This window comes from Limulus polyphemus, unplaced genomic scaffold (assembly GCF_000517525.1).
Source record: "Limulus polyphemus unplaced genomic scaffold, Limulus_polyphemus-2.1.2 Scaffold171, whole genome shotgun sequence".
In the NCBI taxonomy this organism is placed as follows: domain Eukaryota; kingdom Metazoa; phylum Arthropoda; class Merostomata; order Xiphosura; family Limulidae; genus Limulus; species Limulus polyphemus.
The window spans coordinates 675,313-699,767 of NW_013665781.1; the positions used below are offsets into that span (position 1 = coordinate 675,313).

General features: G+C 32.3%; 1 protein-coding gene across 1 annotated transcript in view; it reads right to left on the reverse strand.

The window, feature by feature from the left end:
• The window catches only part of LOC106477967 (TATA-box-binding protein 1-like), a 29,773-nt gene extending 6,105 nt beyond the window's left edge, over positions 1 to 23,668 (reverse strand). Inside the window, exons 1-4 of the mRNA XM_013938476.2 lie at positions 23,229 to 23,668; positions 13,584 to 13,720; positions 7,993 to 8,172; positions 7,379 to 7,442 (exon numbers count right to left, since the gene is read on the reverse strand). Coding sequence (XP_013793930.1) covers positions 7,379 to 7,442; positions 7,993 to 8,172; positions 13,584 to 13,720; positions 23,229 to 23,504 — 657 coding nt within the window. The 5' untranslated portion in view covers positions 23,505 to 23,668. The remainder of the gene's footprint in view (positions 1 to 7,378; positions 7,443 to 7,992; positions 8,173 to 13,583; positions 13,721 to 23,228) is intronic.
• Between the last annotated feature and the right edge of the window lie 787 nt (positions 23,669 to 24,455).

The window sequence follows — 24,455 nt, forward strand, 5'->3', positions numbered from 1 at the left end:
ATTTATTTCATGAAATAGTATGCTAGTTATAACTAAATTAAGAAGGAATATTCTGAAATAAAATAAGAAACATTACAATAACTAAGTTTAAATAATAAACACAAATGACTAATTCACAATTTGCATATTTTGTCTATCATCCATAAACTGATTTAACTTCAAAACATTAGATACTTTACTTAATACCCATAAAACTGTTTAAATTCAGGACATTTACACTTTTGTATTAAACACAAAACTGTCTAAAGTCACAACATCTATGCCATTACAATTTTTTTTTAATTTACCAGGTTGACAATTTTAGTGTTCAAAAATTACAAAGTGTCTCGTTAATGGCAACTAAAAATATACTTGCAGTTCAGGACAGGTTGCAGTATGGCATTCATCTTTATACTGCATAAAATTATAAAATAGCAATGCTTTGTGTCTGAGGCATGTGATTACATTCTTGTATCTTCATGCATTCAATTTTGACACAAAGGTTGTATCTTTTTAAAACCCTTTCAATTAAACATGCAGCATAAGAGTAACTGTTTACCAAACCATTTGTCAAAATTAAGAATTAGTGTAAAATTAATTTAATTAAATGAATTAAATTTAACATCATTGTACAGTTAATTTTAGTTAAATACCTTTAATTCAATAACTAAATGTAGCATTCAAAATACAGCATAAATAATATATACATCATCTCAAAAGAATGGTAAATATGCATATATTTTCTCATTTTGTTTATTTTATTTCTGCAGTGGTACATAATTCAGGCCCTAAAGTAAGGTCCAAGCAGTACGACCAACTATCGTGGAAGTGGATCAACAGTTAAGTATTATCATAAAGTGTTTAGTGCTGAAACAAATTAAACTAAAGAAAGTGTAGACATAACATAATAATGATGCATCCAATCTCTCTAGACAAAACCATTGACAATTTGAGCAGCTTTGAGAATATTCTAATAGAATATGAGTGGGCATGTGCAAGGGGTATGTCATTCAAATTATTTTCGAATTTAAGGAATTTGGTAATGTTCTTACCGAATACATTAAAGATAAAGAATTGCCCATCTGTTTATTATGTAAAAAACTTCATTTTTTATAAAGTTGCCACTTTGGATAGATCCAGAGCAACTAGACTGTTTATCTTTAAATAAGATATATTTGCATAACATTTGCATTATCAAATATAAAAAACATGCATCTATAAGTGCATGTCAAATACTGATAATAGCACACAGAATACTGGAAATAAAACAAATTTACCAAGAGATTCCAAAATATCCCTCGTGATGAGTAAGCTGTGTGTATGAGGGATCAGCTTTTTCCAGTTAATTAGTAAATGTAAGGATTCAGAAGATTCACACACAAAATATATATATATATATATATGCATATAATTATTCCAAACCTGAACAATATATATAGATAAATCATGAAAATTACATCATTATAGAAATTATGAGAATTTTCAACAAACATTAAACTGAATTTTGTTCATTTTATTACTTAATAGGCTATTCATGTGGACTCAATTTCATTTTTCATAGCCTTCATGAACATTAGTATCATTATGTACACTCAACAGCCATATGATTTCTCCTGCCAGAGAAGGATGAATGATGGCCAAATGGAAGATGGTTGAGAGCCTCAAAAGCAAATCCAACAACACATTTTAGCTCAAATTAGGTAAGCTAAGCAAGATCTGTATACCACAAATAAAGGAACTTGGATATACTGATTTTCAAGGTATTCTCTATTATTTCTTCCCGCTATATATCATACTGCAACTGATATCATTTCACCTGCAACTGTATTTGTATACAGACATTTGTTTAGATTAACTAAGAGCATTACCTTCCCAATCCTCTCCCAGAGGTATGCCCCCAGTGGCTCAGTGGTAAGTCTGTAGACTTATAATGTTAAAAATTGGGTTTTGATACACATGGTGGACACAGTACAGATATCCCATTGTGTGTTGTAGCTTTACTACAAACAAACCCAGAGGGAAGTAATTCATGCCCAAGGAAAGTTTATTATACAGTTAAATGTTTTTATATTTTGTCACTGAAGAATAAGGGATGAGAAGTTGAAATGATATAATTATTATGTTTTTTAAACTCTTCCCCCATAAAGTCCTTCCATAATATAAACTTAACCAAATGTGAAATTAGAGGTTAAATCTTAGGGGTGAAAGTACACTCCAGAAAGTACCCCTGAAGTGCAAAATTTCACTCAACTGCCTTTTTCTAATACAAAACACCGTATGCTATAATTTTATGTCTATCTGTTGGCTGCTATAAGCCAATTTGATAAAAATAAAGTTAGAAAATCATGTTTCATTTGATGTAGAATTAAAAATGCACATTTCTGATGTTCCTAAACTTTTCTAGTGTCATAAAGTGAGAATTAAATTGTGACATCAAGAATTTATTTCACATGTGTTGTAAGTCTGTATCTAAATAAAGGAAAGGTATCAAAAGAAATTAAAATGCAAATAAACTTGACACAGGATTTTGTTCTAAGTTTCTCAGATACTTATTTTCATGCCCAACCTTGTGATATTTGTTCATAATATCATGTCAAGGAAGTTGACAGTTTTTTATACTATTCTCATGAAATATGTTGTTTCTACATACAAGGAGCATCATTGATGTCATTCTCAACAAACAGATTATGGGGACTCAAAAATCAAAACAGACTTTAGAATTTTATGCTTATTTGTTGGAAGCCACAGTAAAGTATAAACAGTATCTCAACATATTAAAAAAAAATTTAAGTAATAATAGTTTCATGAAATATGTGTTCATACAGACTGTATTCCTGTAATGTCAAATTACTTTATTGTATCTGCAGCATGCTGATGTCAACCTGAATTGCCTACCCATATTGTGAATATTAAATGAATTAAAGGCATGTATAACATTATCGTGCATTAAAAATTTACAAACTAACAACTAAATTATGGTTGGGATTATGCAAGTAGATTTTATTACATACATATCCAAAGAAAAATACAACTTAAATATTTTGTAACACGTTATTTTTTATTTATAATATTTTTATATTTTTTTTCTGCTCAAATAGTTTTGTCACAGCTGAGGATGAGCTAGATTATTTTGTATTGATTGTTTATTTTCGTTCTCAAGACATTAAAAATAGTCAAAGAAAGATGTGCGATTTCAGGTTGAAACAATGACAACAATACATCACACGACCACAAAAGGTTTTTCCAGTGATTTTCCTATACCTGTGGTATTAGATTGCATGTTGTGTAGCATACTGAATTAAAATATGTAAAGACAAAATTGACTAAAATTACTATCTTACTTATATTTTTCTCTCTCAAAATTTTTTAAGTTTCAGTGAAACATTCTTTTGCCAAAATGTATCTCCTAATATAACATTTCTTGTTTTAAAGATGCTGAAAGAATTATACCTTTGGCATGTGAATGATGAGGTAAATGATGGTTTCTCTGGCACTAACATTAATTACATGAACAGCCAAGATCAACTACTATTAAACATCTATCCAGGTCATAGGTTCCTAGTATTCAGGTGCAGCCATCCTTAATTGTGAGCTACTAACCACAGAAAAGACAGACAGCCAGCAGCACATACCACCACAAAGACTAAGGGGACTAAGTTTCTCTTTTATAAGGTGCCCAAAGTGCAAAGCATGTTTAGCAACATTGCATCTCAATCCCCAAACTCACTGATTTGTAGCCAAAAAAAAAACCAACTATAATGCACCCAGCCCTTTTCAAACCTTTTTTGAAATTGTAAATACAACATGTATAACCATAAATGTTTAATATAATAAGAATATGTATATGTAATTGTAAGTACAGCAAAGGTTATCTTGCACTTTCAACTACAGCTTAGAGCTTGAAATGTGAATTTATTTGGCTGGGGAGGAGGGGGGGGTGGCTTTGTCCCCAAGACCCACTAAAAGGGAATAAATTTGTAACTAACTAAAGACTTTGTTAGACCTCATGACTTTGATGATTTTTACATACATATATGCCTGCCACCTATAAGATAAGACACTGAATTGCATGTACATCATACAGAATAGTATTTTTAGTACACTTTACATTACTCACAGCCAAGTGTATATATCGTTTTTCTAACATAATTAGTGTTTTTATGCATCACACTTCAAACTCTGAGAGAAATAAAACTTGCTTCAATTGTAATATACAATGTAATTTCAAAAATTCAAAAGTTAACATTTTCCTTAATTGAATATGTATTTCAAATAGATACCTCCATACACAGAAAGCTACTTTCCTCCTGAAGGCATGCTAATCTGCCTGAGAAACTCAGATGCCACCAGCCTTGTGAAACTCTCACCCATATTTCAAGAGAAATACTGCATGACATATCATGCAGCATAACCATCCACCAATAGGAGTGCAACACACCTAATTGCAAAAATGTGCCCTGTACATTCACATGTGAAATTCCTCAATTTCTGACAAGGCAATAAATAAAGGTGACCATGAAAGCAGGGAGGATGAGTGGGAATGTGTATGGATGGTGGTGAGTACCTGTTGGAAATACATTTTCAATTAAAGAAAATGTTATCTTCTGATATAATCACTCACCTCCATACACAGAAAGCTAGAATCTTAACAGTGAGATGGTGGAAGGACTAGTGTGAAATTTACCTAGATGAGCTCCCTTCAGCAAGCATTCAAAGGAAGCCCATGGGCATGGAAGATAATCAAGCTCATTCCATTGGAATGGGCCCAAAAAAGGAGATATAATTCCTGGAGGAAAATGATACTGGAACATGCACCCCCCTTGAAAGCTGATGTGAGAACCTAAAGTGAAAATGTCTGAGTGAACCTTAACCTTTTGTACCACTAACAGTGGGAGAAATGGGAGCCTGCCCATTGGACTGCAAGCATTACCAGGATGCTGATGTGGAAATAACTCTCTTCAAATGTCCCAGAAGGTCAAGTAAGAAAGTCATACAGGGATGCTCCCCATCTGGTTAGAGATGAGTGGGGAATAGGAGAAGACAAGATTGGGAGGAGGTACAGGAATGCCAGTGGTGGAGTGCAAGCAGTCCAGCCACCAGGCAAGATCCTCCAGAAAATGGGTAGAGAGGAAAACCCGTGAGGAAATGGGATCCCTGGACAGGCTCCATTAGTTGCTTAGGGTTCAGTGAAGGTGACTCACATGAGCACGGTCGAGTGGAATGATAGGATACAAAGAAGCTATAATCCCCTAAGAGAGAACCTAATGCATTGATGGGAAGGAAAGGAGCTGACTTAGGTGATGAGAGTTATGAGGTCTAGTAGTCATGGAGGATAATGTTGACAAAAGTGAGGAGAGAGCTAAAATGTAACTAGAGGTGAATAAGACATTTGGACAGGGTAGAAAAAATTGAAAATGTTGACAAGGCACCCTAAGCAAGCAGCTCTGTGAAGCAGAAGCAAACTTTGATCCACAGATTCCACTTGGTAAAGGAGAAGCCTGTTGACCATGTAGATGTGGAACCTCAGTTTCAGACCTTGTAGATAATGAGTTAAAGCTCTAATAATGTGGTGGAAAACACATGGGGCCAAGTCTAGTTCGAATGGAAGGAAACGGAAAATGGGGAAATGCATCCAACCCATTTGCCTTGGCTACACAAAGATCTGGTTGGAAAGACCAGAAGAGAGAATAGTAATTCTCCTTCCAAAAATGAGGGATGACCTAAATGCAAATGATAAGGATAGATCAATGAACAGATACTAGTCCCCATTTTTTGTTGTAGTTGTTATTGTTTTTTTTTTTTATGGGGGACAACAAAGAGGCGAGTAATAATCCAGAAAGTGTCAGGAACTCTCTCTATGGATTGCTCCTCCAATAGGTTCATAATTACGCAATCCACATGTTAGAGAAAGACTGGAACTGAGAAGGGAAGAAAGGCTAATTGGGAAAGAAAGTGGAAGGCTAGACCATGGGTCATGACTAGAATGACCCATTTGTCTGGAAAAAAATGATCCTAAAAATAATGAGCAAACTGGAACAAACAGAATCCCACAGGACCTGAATTGACCATAGGATAACGGGAAGGACTTTGGGTAGAATAAATATGGTAAAAGGTGGAAGGCAGGGAAACTGCAACTAAACAGGGAGAAAAGGGTGGGTGACATCATGGGATAGATGGAGAGGAGTGAGATTGGGACAAACTCAGAACTAATAAAGAAAGAAAGACAGTCACTGCCAAGGAGTTTTTAATGGAGTGAGGGGGCAAAACAAAGGTCAAGAAGGAAGGAGGTGGGCAAACTAGCATGGGGAGGTAGGGTATCTCTACTCAAGAGTCCCAAAAATAAGGAATCAAGTGAGAGGTGAAAGTACATATGAAGTTAAAGGTGGTGCCATGGAAGAAAAAGGAATGTACCTTGTAACAAAGGTAACAAAGAAAGGTAATAAGGAAAGCACAAAGTCAAAGTTAGGAAATGTGGGTACAGGAAAGTGACACAGCTGACAGATATTGTGTCCCCCACGCTGCAAATTTGAACCCAGGGATTGGATGTCCAGGAAAAGCAGGGAGGTGGGCATTACGAAATTAGGTAGGAAACTGTCAGGTTCAGAGGATGTGGCATAGTATTACAAAAACGAATCGGTTCTAGAAAGGATGAAATGGGGTAAGGAAAAAGAATGGTACTTATTTGAATAATAAGTTCTTGGAAAACCTGAAAATGATTTAAAATGTTATTCAGAAGGAAAGGAGGTACTCTAGTCAAAGAAAAAACATTGAAAAAATTTGCTTAATTTCATCCATCTCAACTTCAGATTCAAAAAATCATATGAAGGGTCTAGTGTGGCAGGGATGGAAGAAGAGAGTCCTGTCAGCAACATGAACCCCACCACTTGTCGAACAATGGTAGACACGACCTCAGCAGGCAAAGAACTTTCTAGGTTTTTGGTAATTGTGAGTGATATGTGTACCCACTTTAGCAGAAAATGAATTCACATAAAAATTAATGTTAACTTGTGAATTCATACTGAAAGATTGAAAACACAATGTTGTTAAAGTAAAATACTTCAACATATCTCAGCAAAAATAAACACGTCTGTTATGACTGTGCTGAGGAAAAAATTAGGAATTTAGCACATGGATATAGATGGTGCATTTGTACAAGGAAGTGTGTCACACTCCTACTGGTGCATCATTATGAAATAGTGCAAATTTGCGTGTTTCACGTGAAATTTGAGTGAAAGTTTCACAAGGCTGGTGGTATGCAAATTTCTCAAGCAGATTAGTGCAACTTCATGAGGGAAAATAGCTTTCTGTGTATAGAGATGAGTGACTGTATTGGAATACACATATTTCATTTATAAGTATATGTTATAATGTCTTATACTTTATGTATCTGTATACTCACGTCAAATCCAAGTTTTTGGACAATACGAGCATATTTTCTTGCCGCTAATCTTGATTGTTCTTCACTAGAAGAAAAGAAAAATCACTAACCTTTTATTAAAGTACATTTTATTCAATATCAAAAACTTTCTAAACTTTGTCAGAAACTGAACGTCAGCAACACAACCAGTATTATAGATATTATTATCTGTAAGCAACCTAAAAGATAGTGTTTAATTCCAGTAAATGAGAATAGTTTTGCATAATGATTGAAAAAAGGTGTTAGAATTACTAACAGCATAATTATTCGGGCCTATTATTCTCGTCCTTATTATGTGTATTATTATTTTCACAACGTTTCGACCAGTAAGTTCTTCGGCCATCGTTAGGTGTTATATCAGACACCTTGTAAGTGTCCCAACCAGAAAGCTTTTTTTCTGTGTGAAATTACCATGATTCTAATCCTTGAACCTATGATCCTGAATACAGGCACTCTAGCCGCTTGTCCTCCTGATATGATTACATATACATAGTATAGCAAAAAAAATTTCTGATGATAAAACAGTACGTATTTAGTCACAAGTCAAGAAAGGCTCTATTTATTTCCAAACACCCTAATTACATTTCTAATAGTACCTCTTGGCCCCTGTGCACACCATTTTCCCTGAACTGAAAATTAGAGCTGTTGTTCTTGGTTCTCGTATCCTCATAATTACAGCAGCAAAACGTTTTGGGTTATACTCTGCATTTCGGGCATGAAGAGCTATTTTCTTAAGATCCAACTTGCAGCCAAGGTTAACTGTGGATACAATATTCCTAAAAATAGAATAAAAGTGTTCAAAGTAACTAATGAACATCTTACTTCTTTAGGATTCAATATAATTCTTACATATTTAATACTCATATCTTGTGTAGTTTAAATTCAATTTACTTGTAAAATTTTAGGTTGAAAAGTGAGAAACCTTATCAGCAATGTAATAGGTGGAGTTATAATTACTTTTATTTAAAGTATATATTTGATTAAGGTAACTTATACACATGTCATGCATTTTCTTCTAAACACTTTGTCATATACTTTATATAAGGAGCTGAGAAATAAATTCTTTACAGATTTATTAAAACATGAAACTTAATTCTAATATCAAAAAATTACATTTTAGATTTATGGCCCTTTTTCTCTTGGTTTGTCAAGATTTATACCTATGAATCATTTTTCTATACTTCATCTTTTTTCCTTTCTCTTCCCCTATTAGCAACTTATATTTTTATACAAATGAATAAAAGCCCTATAACCCAAGCATTTTCGAAAGGTGGACCTTTCTTCTTCAGGGACAAACTGGGAATCAATTATCATTTGATTTTCTTGAGTTGGATCATATACTCTCAGACTATAAGTTTCTTATGCAATCACTAAGTAACAACTCTCCTTGGCCTTTAGAAAAGCTGACACAATATTTTATATTGTTACATTTTCTCACCATTATCAAGACTGGAGAAGCAGGATGGAATTTAAAATTGGGTTATCTTTTTTGAATTTCATTTGATACCTAACATGTTAATCTTCCATTTACCATGGTGCAAGGATCCCCGCATACAAGTAGAAGTGAGACTAAAGAGGCATCTGTTAATCCCAAAAAAGGAGAAGATGATGCTCCTGTAAGGAAGTGACAGACAGCATAATGAAAAGAAAATTATGCATGACCAGTAGCTATGGTGCCAAACCTACACCTCAGGACTCAATATTTTTTTACACATAACAGATCAGAACTTGCTCATTGGTGGCCTCTGCAACAATATAAAAGGCAATCTAAAAATTAAATATAAAGAGTAGGACTACACCCACAGAAGGCTGAAAAAGGGAAAACAAAAATGAACCAGCCAGTGCAGAGTTAAAAGTAACACCCACTAATATCAGAGACAGATTTAACGAATCACACAAGGTACGTGTAAACCAAATGAAATCTATACAGGAACAAATCTACCAAGTCCTACAAAAAAGTATTCATGTAAAGAGAAAAGAAAACAGACAGAAAAGTGGTGATTGAGAAAGGTTATTACAAACACATTTTCAAATCCAACATTCATTACAAAAAGCCTAAGTATAAGTGGACTACTTCTTTAAGTGAGATAATTTATATGCCAAGATTCTTGATACCCAGAATATGACAAACATGTAAGAAAATCAAATACTTCTGAGCCTAGAATAGGAGTTCTCCCTGTTCCAAAATACAGAATGTGAAATACCTCCCTCCATACTATTATCAGAATGTCCTTGTCCCTATATGAGAAAACAAAATATGGCAGATATCTTAAATATCCCAAAAGTCCTTGGCACTGATGTGCATCTCCTCCTATATTGTATATTGAAAATCCAACATTCTGGACACAAGCAGTGGAAGAGGAATATGTGGACAGAGGAAAATAAACCAATTCATCCATATAATGATGAAAATCACTACCAAGGTGGTTAAGACAAACAAGCAATGAATTCAGCACATTGGTCCATAATGGCTTACATTGATGTAATGTAACAATAAGGCAACAGTTTTCCATGCTAAATGAAATCACCAAAAAACCTTTTAATCTAAAAGAAACAGGCCTATAATCAGTCTTTAATTTTTGAATCCTTTAGAAATGTAAAAACTCTATAATACAAAGACAACACTTCCTCAATAGCCTGTTTGGAAAGGGAAAGAATCTTTCTGATGATATGTAATAGTTTCAAAAGATTCATTTGAGATTTGAAAAGAAAGTAATGAAAGAAAAAGAAGACGGGGAAATTTCACTGGATTCCAGAACTGAAAGGACTCGATGCTCAGCAATAATGTTCTTTATTGTGGAAGAAATCTCACCAGTCTCCTCTACAATTTTCTGGGTGATGAAGGGATAGAAAAAGTAGAGGCTTAGTCATTGACCACAACTAGTCCCATAAATGGGACCATCAAATTGGCAACTGAGATAAATAAAAATAAGGCTGATAAAATAAGGGTTGAGAACCAAACCCTACTGAACATAAGAAATGAAAAGCTTGTGATTTTTGAAGGGTTCAGCCTCTTGTAGAATGGAGTTATGGCAATGTGAAGGAAAAATGTAAGCCATAGGAGTGGAGTGTTATCTGGAAATGTTTTCACTACTTTCCAAAATATATTGTGCATCCATAAAAAACCTGAAACAAAGAAAGGTTTCTGAAATATAAAACACCAGATAGATCTTATCATGGTGAAAGAAACCAGTCTTTTTGTGCAAAACCTCAAATATGAACTGAGCAGATGATAAAAACCATAAGGCAAACATATTTGGAAAGTCTTAAAAACTATGTTTGCAAAAGAGTAAAAAATAATTTACAGAAGACCTCAATCTTCTCTGCAGAAAGATGAATGCTGACAGAAAAAAGTGGAAGCTGGCAGAGTCAGCTGGTCAAAGAAAGTTCAAACAAAAGCAGCCATGAAGCTGTTGTTTTCAGTGAGAAGCAAGAATGATTAGGTCTGTTTAGGAACATAAGAACAATGGTATTCCATCATTTATTACAGCAAATTGGCAAAACCCCAGATTTGACAACTATATATGGTCATAGCAGTGTTACTCCATCCTTCTAACTTGGCAGAAGTCACTACTGTGCCTCTTGACTGATATAGACAATTACCTCAATACAAACTAGAAGTCAACAGTATAACAAAACAATTTTCTATTCTTCATAATACTTAAAAATAGTTTTTTACTATTTTAGTGAACAATTTCACAAAATTTACAAGTCTGTATTGAGATAAAAGTTTTATTACTTAGAACTGAAACAAACTGTATGAAACTAAATCTACAATCTGTGAACAAAAGTTGTCTCAAAATTTTATGATTACACCACATCCATGTGCTTACTTAAGATAAAAATTACTACAAGGTCCAATCTAATATACAAAAAAAAAGGAAAGCTTAATCTAACTTTTTATGAAATTACTGTAAATTTTTTAGAAACATTTAAATCATTGATTCACTTTGAGTTTTCATCATACAAGATAGCACATTCAAATGTTATTTCAGGTCTATATCTATTTGATACTTTACATCTAATGCAGTTGTAGTTCTTAATGTATTTGTATGTTGCAAGAGTTTATACTACACATGAATTATAAATGTTAATTAAGCAAAACATTCTAATTACAAAACCCTGGATAAAACTTAGCTACTTCAGTCTGAAGTAGGTTACTTATTTTGTTCCAAAAAAAGAACTAAAAGATGGAAATGTTTGAAACATGACAGGAACTTTCCTAAAAGTATGTAGTTTGAGAAAAATAAATCATCTTCGTTTTGATGTAGTTTTTATGCATTATCAGCTTTGAAATCTTGGGAAAATTACATTAGGAAATGGTTTTTATAAAAATAATAAAATACTTACATTTGTTAAAGATTTGAACATTTTACTTTTATGTTTTAGTACATAATTCTAAGAATCTCTAATAATATTTTATCATTCCATAAAGTGTAAATTTTGTCTATTTTAAGTTTTAAATCATATACTTTCCTTATGTTTACAATTATTAAGTAACAAAAATATTATTTCCTAACTAAACCAAAACAATAAGCAAGTCTGTATTTTTTATTCCTAATTAGGATTTTAGATGGGCATATATTTAACAAATCTTAAACTTGCTTCATAAGTTTATTTTCCTTTCAAATGTGCATTTGACTATGCCCTAAATAGGTTTATTGAACCAATAAAAAACAATACCAACAGCATGAATAAATGTTCAATTGACAGTAACATACACACAGTGTCTTTTGCTAAACCTTATTCACTTCTTAGATCTTGCACTTGGCCATCACTAAGTCTAAATGTTTCTAAGCCTAACACTTGTAAATCAGTTTTTGTTCCTCAAAAGTATTTGAGTTAATACAACAATAGAATAATTAAAATAAATATTTAAATGATATAGCATGTTTTTCAGATGTTATAAATAAAGCCAAGTAACTCCTAGTGAAGTTCTTCTCAAAGGCATTTCAAACATTGTCACAACTTCCTTCTTCAACATTTCCCTTGACTATTTCACAACAATAACTAAAGTAAATCACACATTCTATATACCATTTCAAAGCACAGAAAAGGGGTTCTTGTCATGTGCTTAGTTTCATCCTATGGTTTGCCAAACATAAAATATAGGTTGTTACATCAGATCATGATGAATCAGGCATATGAGACAATAATTGGTTAAATATTTAAAACTAGGCTTATATATATGCTCAGGAGCAATGATTTATACACCAAACTGTTCAAAATAGTTAGAATATTGATCACAGATGGAAACTTTGCTGTAATTATGGTGGGAATAGTGTTATAAATTTTCCAAATACTATTGTTTCACATTAGAGGGCATTTATTTGCATCCTAAATATATTTTGTTTTTTTGTTGTTATATTTCTCTTTAAACTTCATTAAATAAAACAATTGAGCAGAAACAAATATTATAGTTTTATGTTAGTAAAAATCCATGGAAAAAGGCTTCAAGTTATATATTCATAATTTTGGTTAAATTGTGTCTCATAAAACCTTTGTTTCCAGATGCATATTATCTTGACAATAATGCATTGGAAGTTGTGTCAACATATCTTGTTACTATCTTCACATACAAACGCATGTAAAAGTAACCACCACCTGATGGAGGTCAATAAACTTGTAAACAAGTTCCATACTTCAATTGATTTTAGTGCCTTCCTAAAATTAAGGTTAACTGTAAATTCTAAATACTTTTAAACTTCATTTTATTTCATGTAGCTTTATTACTAAATCAATAATCTGTCTATAAATGAGAATCTGTTTTTAACCAAACTATTTCCCACAAAAAATACTAACTTCCATTGGAAAAAGTAGAAAATAACTATTAGTTTGTAAGGTAAAATAAGTAGCTTAAGCATTATAAAAATTACAACTTTAAGTTTAGAGATAAACATGCAGACTGCATTACTGATCTAATAAAATATAGGATCTTAACCCACTCACTGTGGCTGGGATGTATATTTACCAGTGCATCCAAGCCCCAGTGAAAGGTTTATTAGCAAAAAACCGTATTCACACTCAAACCTTTTATCATATGCTTAAGTATGTTGTTGCTCCTAAAACAACACAACTTACTATTTCTCAAATAAATCACTTCTTTCTGAAACTTAAGTCTGTCCCTTTAAATCTATGTTTACTTCATCATCTCTCTTATGTAATCTCAACATAAAGAAGTACTTACTGAAGCTGTGGTACAATGCCAGGATCAGCTGATGAAGGAGTTATAGGAGTCATAGGTGTCATAGGAGGGCCTGGGGTAGGTGGAAACAGGGCTCCAGATGAACTTGTCCCAGAAGTACTTGGTACAGCTACATTTTGCTACAAATAGATAGTTCACCACAGCATATTTACAAATACTAAAAAAAACAACTTGTATATGCAAATAGTTTAATTTCATACAATGCATCACACACATTTCAGCAAAACTTCAGATTTCTTAATAATTTCTAATATTGATGTATCTTTAGTTAATACACACAATTTTTTTTTCAGAGCTACTGTTCAACAATAATAAAAATTGTTCCTAAAATATTATAATCATATAATTGTCATAATTATTATACTTATGATAATAATTTAGAACTAAGGCAAAGAAAGGGGTAAGATTCAGTTACCTAATGTATTATTCCAAACTTCAAATTGCAGACTGTAAACTTTTATTCAAAAATTTCTAAGAGATAAGTAAACTAAGAAAATTGCATTTCATTTATTTTGTGATATTATTGTAAACAATTGTGATTCCAGACAGCAAACTGCATGACATATGAAGAGTCAAAATTAACAAGAAACTTGATATTGTGATCAGTTTATTCTGGTGTAAGATAGCTTTCTTATTCTGACAGGTAGCTAGCCTTTGGAATGGGTTGCCTTCAGATGTGGTGGATGCAATTAATTTAAGGGAGTTTAAGGAAAAGCTTGATAAATATTTGAATTATAACTGCTGGCTTTGAGTATTTTAAAGTTTAATTCAGATGATTGGGTGGCCTAGATCAGGCATATGCAACTTCCTCCAGGGTGCAAGCAAGATAGCAATTTTTAAATGTACTTGCGGGCCACACCATGTGAAGTAAAATTGTAGCTAATAATCCATATTTCAATATTTTACAAGTTTTAAGTTCTTGAATTTATAAGGCAATATTTAAAAAAACCCTTAATTTTCCCTAGTGTGAGAATTGTGATTTTCTTCTAGGCATCCCCTCTTATCTAATTTATTCACCACCCCTCCAATAAGTACGAAATTTAATGTAAATTACTCACTATAATATCATCATCACTTAACTACATTCATACCCTGGGGTTTTTTCTACCCCAAAAATTTTGTAAACAATCTCACAAACTGATGGCAGCACTGAGGCCTTTGCTATTCCTGGTAACTTCCTAAAACTGCCAATAGAATACACATAGTATCTCCCATTTCTACCCTTAACTCAGAGCAACATATGGTTTCTTGTGACTTGGGGAGTAAAATGCCCCACAGTAGTAAACCAAGGTATGTTTTCCCAGATTAGCTATCTCTCTATTATTTGTCATTTATGATACAATAAGAGTTTTAGAGCTTATACATGTCAAATAAGAAACAATATTTGCTTCAACAAAGATTTTTGCAGAGTATTTGGTTATTATGAGGGCAATTTCACAATTTCATATTTTGTATTACATTGAAGATGGATGGTAACAGTGAAGGTGAGAGAATTAGGTAGATGTTGGCTAACTGTCCCACTAATAGTTAACTTGAGGACAACAGTGAGGGTGAATATGATCAGCTTGAAAATAGTCAGATAACAGTGTTTAGCTCACAGTAAAGTTTACATCCAGTGTATTCAGTATCAAATGATGGTATCAGATACAGAAGATTCCAAGCAAGCAGTTAGGTTAGATTAAATGTAAGACATTTTCATTGAAGTTGGCCAACAAATGATGTTTTTTGTTCAAAATAATTCATAGAAAGATGTTTAAATAAAAAAAAGCTTTACTTTTTTAATCATGTAATTTTTTGTAAATAAAGTGATATCAAGCATCAACATCTGATATTTTCTATTATTCCTTTATTAACACTACCAAAACATAGAAAAATGAACAACATTCTATGAAATAATTCATAAGATGTTTACCTTAATTGCAAACATAGATAGATTAACAATCTAATGACTCTTAAAGTTTTTTTTGTTTTTTGGGTGTGTTGTGTGGTGCAATCCCAGGGTATGAAAGTTGTTCTATACAGCAAGGGTACTAATGCAGGGTTAAACAAAGCATAAATTTCCTAGCCTTCAATCTTGTTTGGTTACAGAGCCATCAAATAGAAAATCAGACCCCTCTTTCCACACCCACCTGTCACATCCTCTCTTTCAGGATTTGTTAATAGTTTTCTCTTACAATTAATATTATATTACTTATAACCAATAGAAACCCAAGGTTTTAATCTATCAACTCCTGTATTATATTATGTTGTTTTCTGTTCATAGAATTGTCAATTTCTCTTTCAGTTACCACGGGAAAGATATCAACTAGTTTGAAAGAATTTGTAATGGCTCTTGTCGCATAGTTAGAAAGCCAGAAAAATTGTAATAGTTATGGGACATTGTCTGCTTTTAGCATGTTATTATTCTATGTCTTTGGTGCATTATTTAATTAGATGAAAATTATTTAGTGCACTACTACCATTTGTATAAAAAAAGTAGGGTGAAGTGTCATCGACAGTGGTAAGCAAAATAAAAAAGGTCCAAGTAAGTAATTTATTTCTTGTTTTTCATGTGTATTCTTTACTTATTATTATAAAAGTAACTAAAATGTAAAAATAGAAAACTCTTTAGGTTAGATTAGATAAAATAAAAAAATTGAGTTTGTGGGCAGCTCATGGGCAGGATTCAATTATATTTTAAGAAATCGTGGACCAGATGCAGCCTGTGGGCTGTACATTGCACATGCTTGGCCTAAATGAACCAACATGTCCCTTGCTGTCCTTCATTTATACATATGAATAAAAGAGAACTGATTCACAAGGAAATATGTGTGTATGTGTGTTTTTATAACAAAGCCACATCAGGTTATCTGCTGTGTCCAACGAGGGGAATCAACCTCATGATTTTAGCATTGTAAATCCGTAGACTTACTGCTGTCTCACTGGGGAAATTATGTGTATGTATGATAATACACATTATAATGCACAATTGTTATTAATATCACTTCTAAAGTAAGGGAAAAGTGTGCCTGTTTATTTGCATCACAAAGACAAAAGATACGAGGCTAGTAAATTCAAATCAAACAGCACCTGTCTATGTTTGCATATACAATTTAAGTAATTGATTAATACCTGAATTGGCCAATTAACTTAATTAATGGATTACATACGAGCATCTATTAGTATCACGCAAAATAATCCAGTTATGATTAAATCAATTGATATCCCAAAAATAATCAGCTAATTGTAATTAATATTTCTGTTTATTACTTTTTTGGTCATTCCAACTACCAGTCTCATGTGAGAATAACTGATTAATGAGTCAGAAAATTAATCAATTACCAAATTCCACTAATTACCCAGCTCTGATGAATATATACATATAGTTTTAATTTTCCCAACATCCATAAATTCAACAAGTTCTAGTAACTGGTGGTGGAAATTATATCAAATAAACATCGCTGTTTCAGTCAAATATTTCTTAAAATGAGAGATCACAACATAAAATATAGGTTACAAAATGATTCAATTCAACAAAAAATAGAATAATAATGTTTACATTATTAGACATCTACTTCTAATTTGGGTGATATATCATTTACCCACTTTTCATTGAAGGAGTAACCTAAGTTTCTACCATGTCCCCATCTGACCTGGAGCAACAAACAGAGTAGTTTATCCATTTTTTTATTTGCCACTACACCATTGGTGTTATAAATGAAGATATAATTTCAATAATTCATGTTGTTGAAGTGACAAAAACTTTCTATGTAACCATAACAACCATCTCAAATACTGACATGATGTTGCCCATAACTGATCAAAACAGGAATTGAAACTATCTTACTTTCCAACAACATTTATAATTCAATCTTTTTTTCTTTCTTGATATCCAAGTTATTGGAAAGTTCTGAAACATCATCCACCATTTTCTTAGACAAAGACACTTGTTGTTACCATTTAACTTGACTTTCAGAAAGATAGGAGCCTCACAAGAGGTTAATTTGTAGGTTAGATTTTAAGATTGGCGAAAAAAAGCTAAGAAGTTGGTTTAATGGTATAAAGCAAAGAATAAAGATAAATTATAATTTTATCAACTAAAATAATGAGACAAGTGGAGCTCCTCAGGGGTCTTTTAAAACATTTTCATTTGTGTTAAGATTTGGACTTTTTTTTTTTGGACAATAATATTTCTAAATTCACTGATGATACTAAATTGTTGGGTAAAGCTGATTCTGTCAAAATGCTCCTCTTATCTAAAATGGCTTCAAAAAGAAACTTCAACAGTCTAAGAGAATACAAAAGATGAGTATTAACACTGAGAAGTGCAAAGTTATCATAAGGTGCATATAAATTTTAAGAAAGCTTACTTTTTTGTATGAAAAGTTTGTTGATGCTATAGAAAAAGGGAAGGAATTAATATTACTGTAGATAAAAATTCTTAAACCTCTGTCGAGTGTTTTGTTATGGTAAGAATAGTATAGAGAGTTCTCAATTCCATTTATAGGCTTTTTACTATAAGATTCAGAAGGTTAATGCAGCCTGACAGCATCCAAGACTCGTAAAGACTCATATGGAGTACTGTGCACAGATTTGATCCTCATATAACACATAGAATGTTAACATCTTTCAAGGAGTTCAGAAAAACCTACTACAATGATACTTGAATTATGTCATTTAAGTTAAGACGAGCCTTAAAGTTTTGGAAATCTTTTCTCTGAAGTGCAGGTGATTTATAAAAAGTTTGTTGTTAAGCACAAGGAGCTATCTGTGCCCTGCCCATCATGGATATCAAAATATGGTTTTTAACATTATAAGTTTTCCCACTTGCCACTGGGGACAATTTACAAAGGGAGGGAGAACTGATTCAGGTGTTAAGAATTATTATGGAGTGTAGATACTCTTTTTATGGGTTGTCTGTCTGAACAAACAAATGAAAAGATCAAAAATATAAGCTTGAATACTAGGAGTATCAGATTTATTCTTTGGAATCCTAGATTCAGACTTGTCCTTCAATAAGATTTATATTTTTTGCTATGACTTAAAAGCTTATACAAAGGTTTAGTTGATTATGTAGTACGTAGTGTTAACTTTAATTATTTTACAATTTTTCTTGAATCACAATACATGTATTTATATATATAATAAATTTACACACACGAGGAAACAAATACTACTAACAATTAATTCAACCATATAAAAATTGAAAACAATGTGCCCAATTGGCATGGAAAATATTGTGTTGTTTGTTTCATACTGCATATAACAACATTGCCATTTCTTACCATTATACAGTGGAGTGTACTAGGAACAAAGTAAAATTAGTATAATTTTGTACCATGGATTTATGACTTCACAACCAAAACCCACTGCAAATGCAGGGGTTCATTTTACTTATAAAGTCTATTAATTTGTATATCACTTAACTGATTTCTACTCAATTACAAAACAAATCATTGTGCAACCAGGATTCAGATCTGCACTAGGCATATACAAGAACTTAACGTAGGTTACAGGCCAGAGCTGTGTTAAATAGACTACCTTAGTCAATGGTAAGTAAGGTCATGTAGGAACCTACAGAGATTGAAACAGCATTTACATCATGCTTATTAGTTAAGTAATCAACAATTTATGCATGTCATTCTCCAACTTATATATATGTATACTAATAATTATTATTATTATCATTACTTGCCTAAAAAATTTACAGTAATATTAGTATCCTAATGCCAAAAAGAAAGCCTAGATATAGATCTTAGCCTTACTGATCAAGATTTGAAAGTTGAAGATATAAATATGTAATACTTTTACATTTAGTATCATTGTTGCAGCTGAAATACAGCTTTCCATTAGAAAAAAAAAAGTAAAATTTCACTGTTCAAGAAAAGAAGGATCATTAAATTTTCTAAGTTCAAAACATCAAATTGAATTGAAGGGTTTTATGTTCATGTTTACTGTAAATCGAATCAAGAATGTCACTTACACAAAACAATAGGTGGGTTTTATTGTGACAATGTCAATAGTTTGGTCATGGTTTATTTATTTTATGATTTTAAGATTTATGTTGTATTTCTGAATCTTGTTTAATAATATTCACCTGATCTACAGCCTTAACTCTAAATTTACAGTACTGGTCCAAGTGTTTGAACATCCAAATGGAAAATGTTTCTGTATGATTATTCCCACAAATTTTTAAATGAGAATCTAATATCATAATTTAGCAAAAATTTGTGAAATATATTTCATGTCCTCAAACATGTTCATTTATTAAATGGCACCTAAACACAATATAATTTTAATCAGATAGTAAAAATAATGGTAATAATTTTCCTCCTGTGATCAGCACCACAGTTTCAGAATACTGGAGTATCAAACATCAGTTGACTCAAAACACTGATTAGTATGGCAGATTTAGAGTACAGCCTTGAATCAGGTGAATAAAAACTGTATAACTAGCACCAGACTTTACATACAGAGCTAGTAACACTAAGTGTTCAGACATGGCAGATCAATTTACATTAATATAAAGATCTGATATACACTTCGTTGAAAATATTTAAGTTTTTTTTGAAATTGTGCAACAGTTTTGTGAATTGTGGGAATAATTAACATAGCAAACAATGACGTAGATATCTAACTAACACTGAAACACGAGTTATGTGATAGCATAACTGAACTAAAAGTAGGGCTACACCAGGTTTTTAAATTACAGCACCAATTTTTATGGTGATGCTATTCACACTACTAATAATGCCAATAATGATTAATGAATTTCTTACATTGTTATTAGTGCCAACTTTAATTAATTTTCTATTGGCACCATTACCTATTTTCTGAGTATTTTTCCATTCTATTATGTAAGTAATACAGATATAGTTTTAAGTTTTGATAACATTCATATATCAATCAATCGTGATAACAGTTACTGAAAAATAACATCATCAGAAATAAGCATAAATCTGAACTCTCTACAGAAATGTATTTTATTGTCTTTTTGAGGAACTTTTAATTAAGTTTAATCAAGCTTATTTATTTCAATTTTGAAACAATTTGCCAAAGGACTTTCAGTTTTCAAGCACATTTTATTACTGATGAGACAAAAAAGAAGTATCAATGAAACAAAGTTCAGAGGAAATTTGAGCTATCCATAGAACCTTCAATAATGTAACAGACATCTATGTCACCATTATACTAACACTGAAACAACTATGTACAGTTTTGGTCTTATCAAACAAAGGATTCTGAATTACTGGAAAAGGTTCAAGAGGAAGGCTACTAGAATGATTTTTATAGATGTAGGCTAAAATCTTTTCTTTTGAAAAATGGGCAAAAGGTGATCTTATTGAAACTTACAAGATTATTCTGGGAATCAATAGGATAAATATTTTTGATTTCTTGATGTCGTGTTCTGAAAGTAATGGGATGAGAGGACGTAAGCTTAAGATTTCAAAGAAGTCAAGCTAGGTTCCAGTTAAAAAGTTTTATGTTTCTAACATGGTGATTGGCTTTTGAACAGAGTTGCCATCAGTGGTGGTGGTGATCAGAACTTCAAAGGAATTTAAAAAGGGATTAAATGATTTCCTGAAAAATAAAAGGTTGGTTTAAATTTTGACTTTTCTCAAGTATGAGTATGGAAAACAGCCAAATGGGTCCCTTTTTGTTCATACGTTGTTACCCAAGACATAAGTACAAATTTTCCCTCAAGTTAATTTACTTCACTTTTAAATTTAAAATTAAGTTTATAGACTACAATCTATTTCATTATTGTTCAAAGATCTGTATAAGAATTTATTATAAATGCAAGCAATTAGCAACAATTTTATGGTGATGCTATTCACACTACTAAGAATGTCAACAATGATTACTGGGTTTCTTACATTGTTGTTAGTACTAACTTCCAACAATTTTCTATTGGTACCATTACCTATTTTACCTAGATGTGCCAATTAAATGATAAATGAGGGAAAGGTTTTCAAATCTTATCCACTATTCCATAGTTATTTTATCACGTTTTGTGTTACAACTGCAAACCAATATTTATTCAAAGTACACTCCTAATATTTATTCTGTCATGTTCTTCTTTCATGTTATTCAATGCTTTAAACAGGTCTGATACAATGCCCAAAAAAAAACAGGATGATCATCATTTGTGGAAATAATATTTAAATACTGGGATATTTGATACTGTTTTTTCAACTATTTTGAAAGCAAACTTTTACAAAGGAAATAATAAAAACATTTGTACATTTGTTTGAAATAATCTGAAAATTTTTGGTTTGACACTTTAGATTATGATAGTTTATAACTCGAAACAATCGTAAAAGTCCAAGTCTCCCCCCAAAAAAAGTACTTACAATTCATTTCTGGCCATAGTCCCATAACAAAAGTCATTCATAAGACTGAAAAAGTTTTCAACAAACTTTTATGCTTATTTTCACAAAGGACAAAGTAAACACATTTGCACTTTAAAAAATATTGCCATACATGTGAAGATTATTTCTACAAATTATGATTATTCATTCTGAGTATTATGTCAGATTCACATATTTGCTTGGCATAGGAGTATTAACATGGCAATCAACAGCAAGGGTGTAAAAGTATTCTAAAAAAATAAACTGAAATCATTTATTTAAACTGTTCAATGCCACTTACTTCAGATGTGATGCATATCAGCTAAACCTAACAGATTGCAAAAAGCACTTTTACTTTAAGCCAGTAGCATATGAAAAGGTGGAGCAGCTGCCCAAAGTTACTAGGGGGCCACTGAAAATTGATATTTAAATTTTCAATAATGAGGAGAAAATACTCAAAAACATGGAAAAGCTTTAATGCCCCATGGCCCTTTTTGACAAACAACTTTACACCACTGGTTTAAACTGTTTACAATTCCTCTGGGCTTGGGTACAATACTTGGTCTTATCATCACGCAAAAACACACTCATGCATCACCTTCTTAACTGTAAGGCTAGGCCCATAAAATCTTGTTCTGTGAACCTTTTTTGACCAAAACATGAAGCAATGTGGAAAATTGTTTTTGTTTTTTTATAAATTGAAAAATATTTTACTTTATAAGTATACTTAGATACATAGTATGTTATTAACTTATTACTACGGTTACCACAAACTGTTGCTACTTATACAGGTATACAAAATAGATATTAACCTACAGAAGTATCAACTATCTCAGCTAGCAAGTTTTTGGTCATAATGAAAAAAAAAGTAACAAGTAAATAATGGCATTTTTCATTTTTAAAGCTGCAATTTTCCTTTCCCCTTCCAAAAAAAAATATATCAAATTTAGAGGCAGCAAAAAACAAACATCAAAATACTTTTTTGGTGTGACCTATTCTTACTTTTCCAATAGGAAAGATTGGTGTTTAATTCAAATTTGAATCATACAAGTGATTATTCGTGCAGATAGCCAATGTGAGAGAAAACAGCACTAGTCACTCTATCAATTTTATAACTTATAAGAATGGTACACTGGTAATATGGATATCCATCACTATCAATTTTAAATATATTTCTCTTATAATCATCTAACACTCTCCAACAGAGCCCAGTGCTCAGGTACCAAACAGCATAGACCACTGACTAGTTAGGGTAGCAGGAATCACAAATAGCACAAGCTATGTTACACTCACTTACTGGAGTTTGTGGTTGTATTAAACTTTGAGGAGTTAACCCGGAGCTGGCAGTATATGGTTGAATAACACTAACAGAAGAATTTCTGTGTTGTGGTGTTGAGGGCTGAGACTGAGCCTGTGAATGTGATGGCGAATCATGCTGTTGAGGTTGTAGAGGCGAAGGTTGCAGTTGACGCTGAAGTTGTTGGATATGTTGTTCTTCAGCTGGATCAGGCTGACCTCCAACTGAAAGAGGCGTCCCTAGATTCAAACTGAATCCTGGACTTGAAATATCCATTTTTTATAGTATTGTTAAGTATTTCCTACTAGCATATACGTATATTATTCTTAACTCAATCGTCGTAATATTTTCATACTCGTGCGTTTTAACACTGTCGTTCCCAAGTAGGCCTACTGCAATGAACGAGCTAAGCGACTAGCATTAAGCACCGACTCGGAGTCAGCTTGCCGCTTTCGATTACACTATTGTGAGTTAGTGATCTAATAATATTTAGCTTTATTTTCGAAATACTTGATGTTTTAATTTGAAGCATAGTAAATTTTTGATTTAATTAAATTGATAATTAGAAATTAAAGTTCTATTTTGTTAAACTTGATGCTTAATTGTTGTTTTTATATTATAGTATAAATTCGAAGTAAATAATATAGATAGAGAGTAATGTTACTTCCGACGGCCAAATTACGTAAAATAACTAGATGTACTTCCGTACGGTCCTCGAAAGTGCTCTGTTTCAAGAGTAAATAAAACCAAAATTAAGAGTAACAGATTATACAAATATTTTTATTTCCCGCTTTTGAAATTCATATGTCATGCTTTGTTGTAGCCTACAGAGTGCATATTTCTTCTCGTGATTCATGGCATGCGCACGTTTTACTGACATCACGACAATACAAATTGCAACGTTAAGCGTCCCTTATGTGACGTCATTTCAGTGTCGACTGACTGACTGACTGACAGACAACACATTAATGTATTGTGGTGCGAGGATTTAAAACAGGTGAGCCTTCCAGGTGGCCCTTTGGCCTCCTTTTGTGCTAAAAAGTTGGCAGTGAATCACCAGTGACTCTCCATACAATACAGATAGTTTTGCATTTTCTGGGATATTACTATTAGCGCACCTAAACTACGTCAGCCAAAAGCACCATTAAACTTTTAACATGCAAGTTGAAACAATCATAGATCAAATGTGGAAAACAAAATCAATATCTGTGGTAAAGTAAGAGAAAT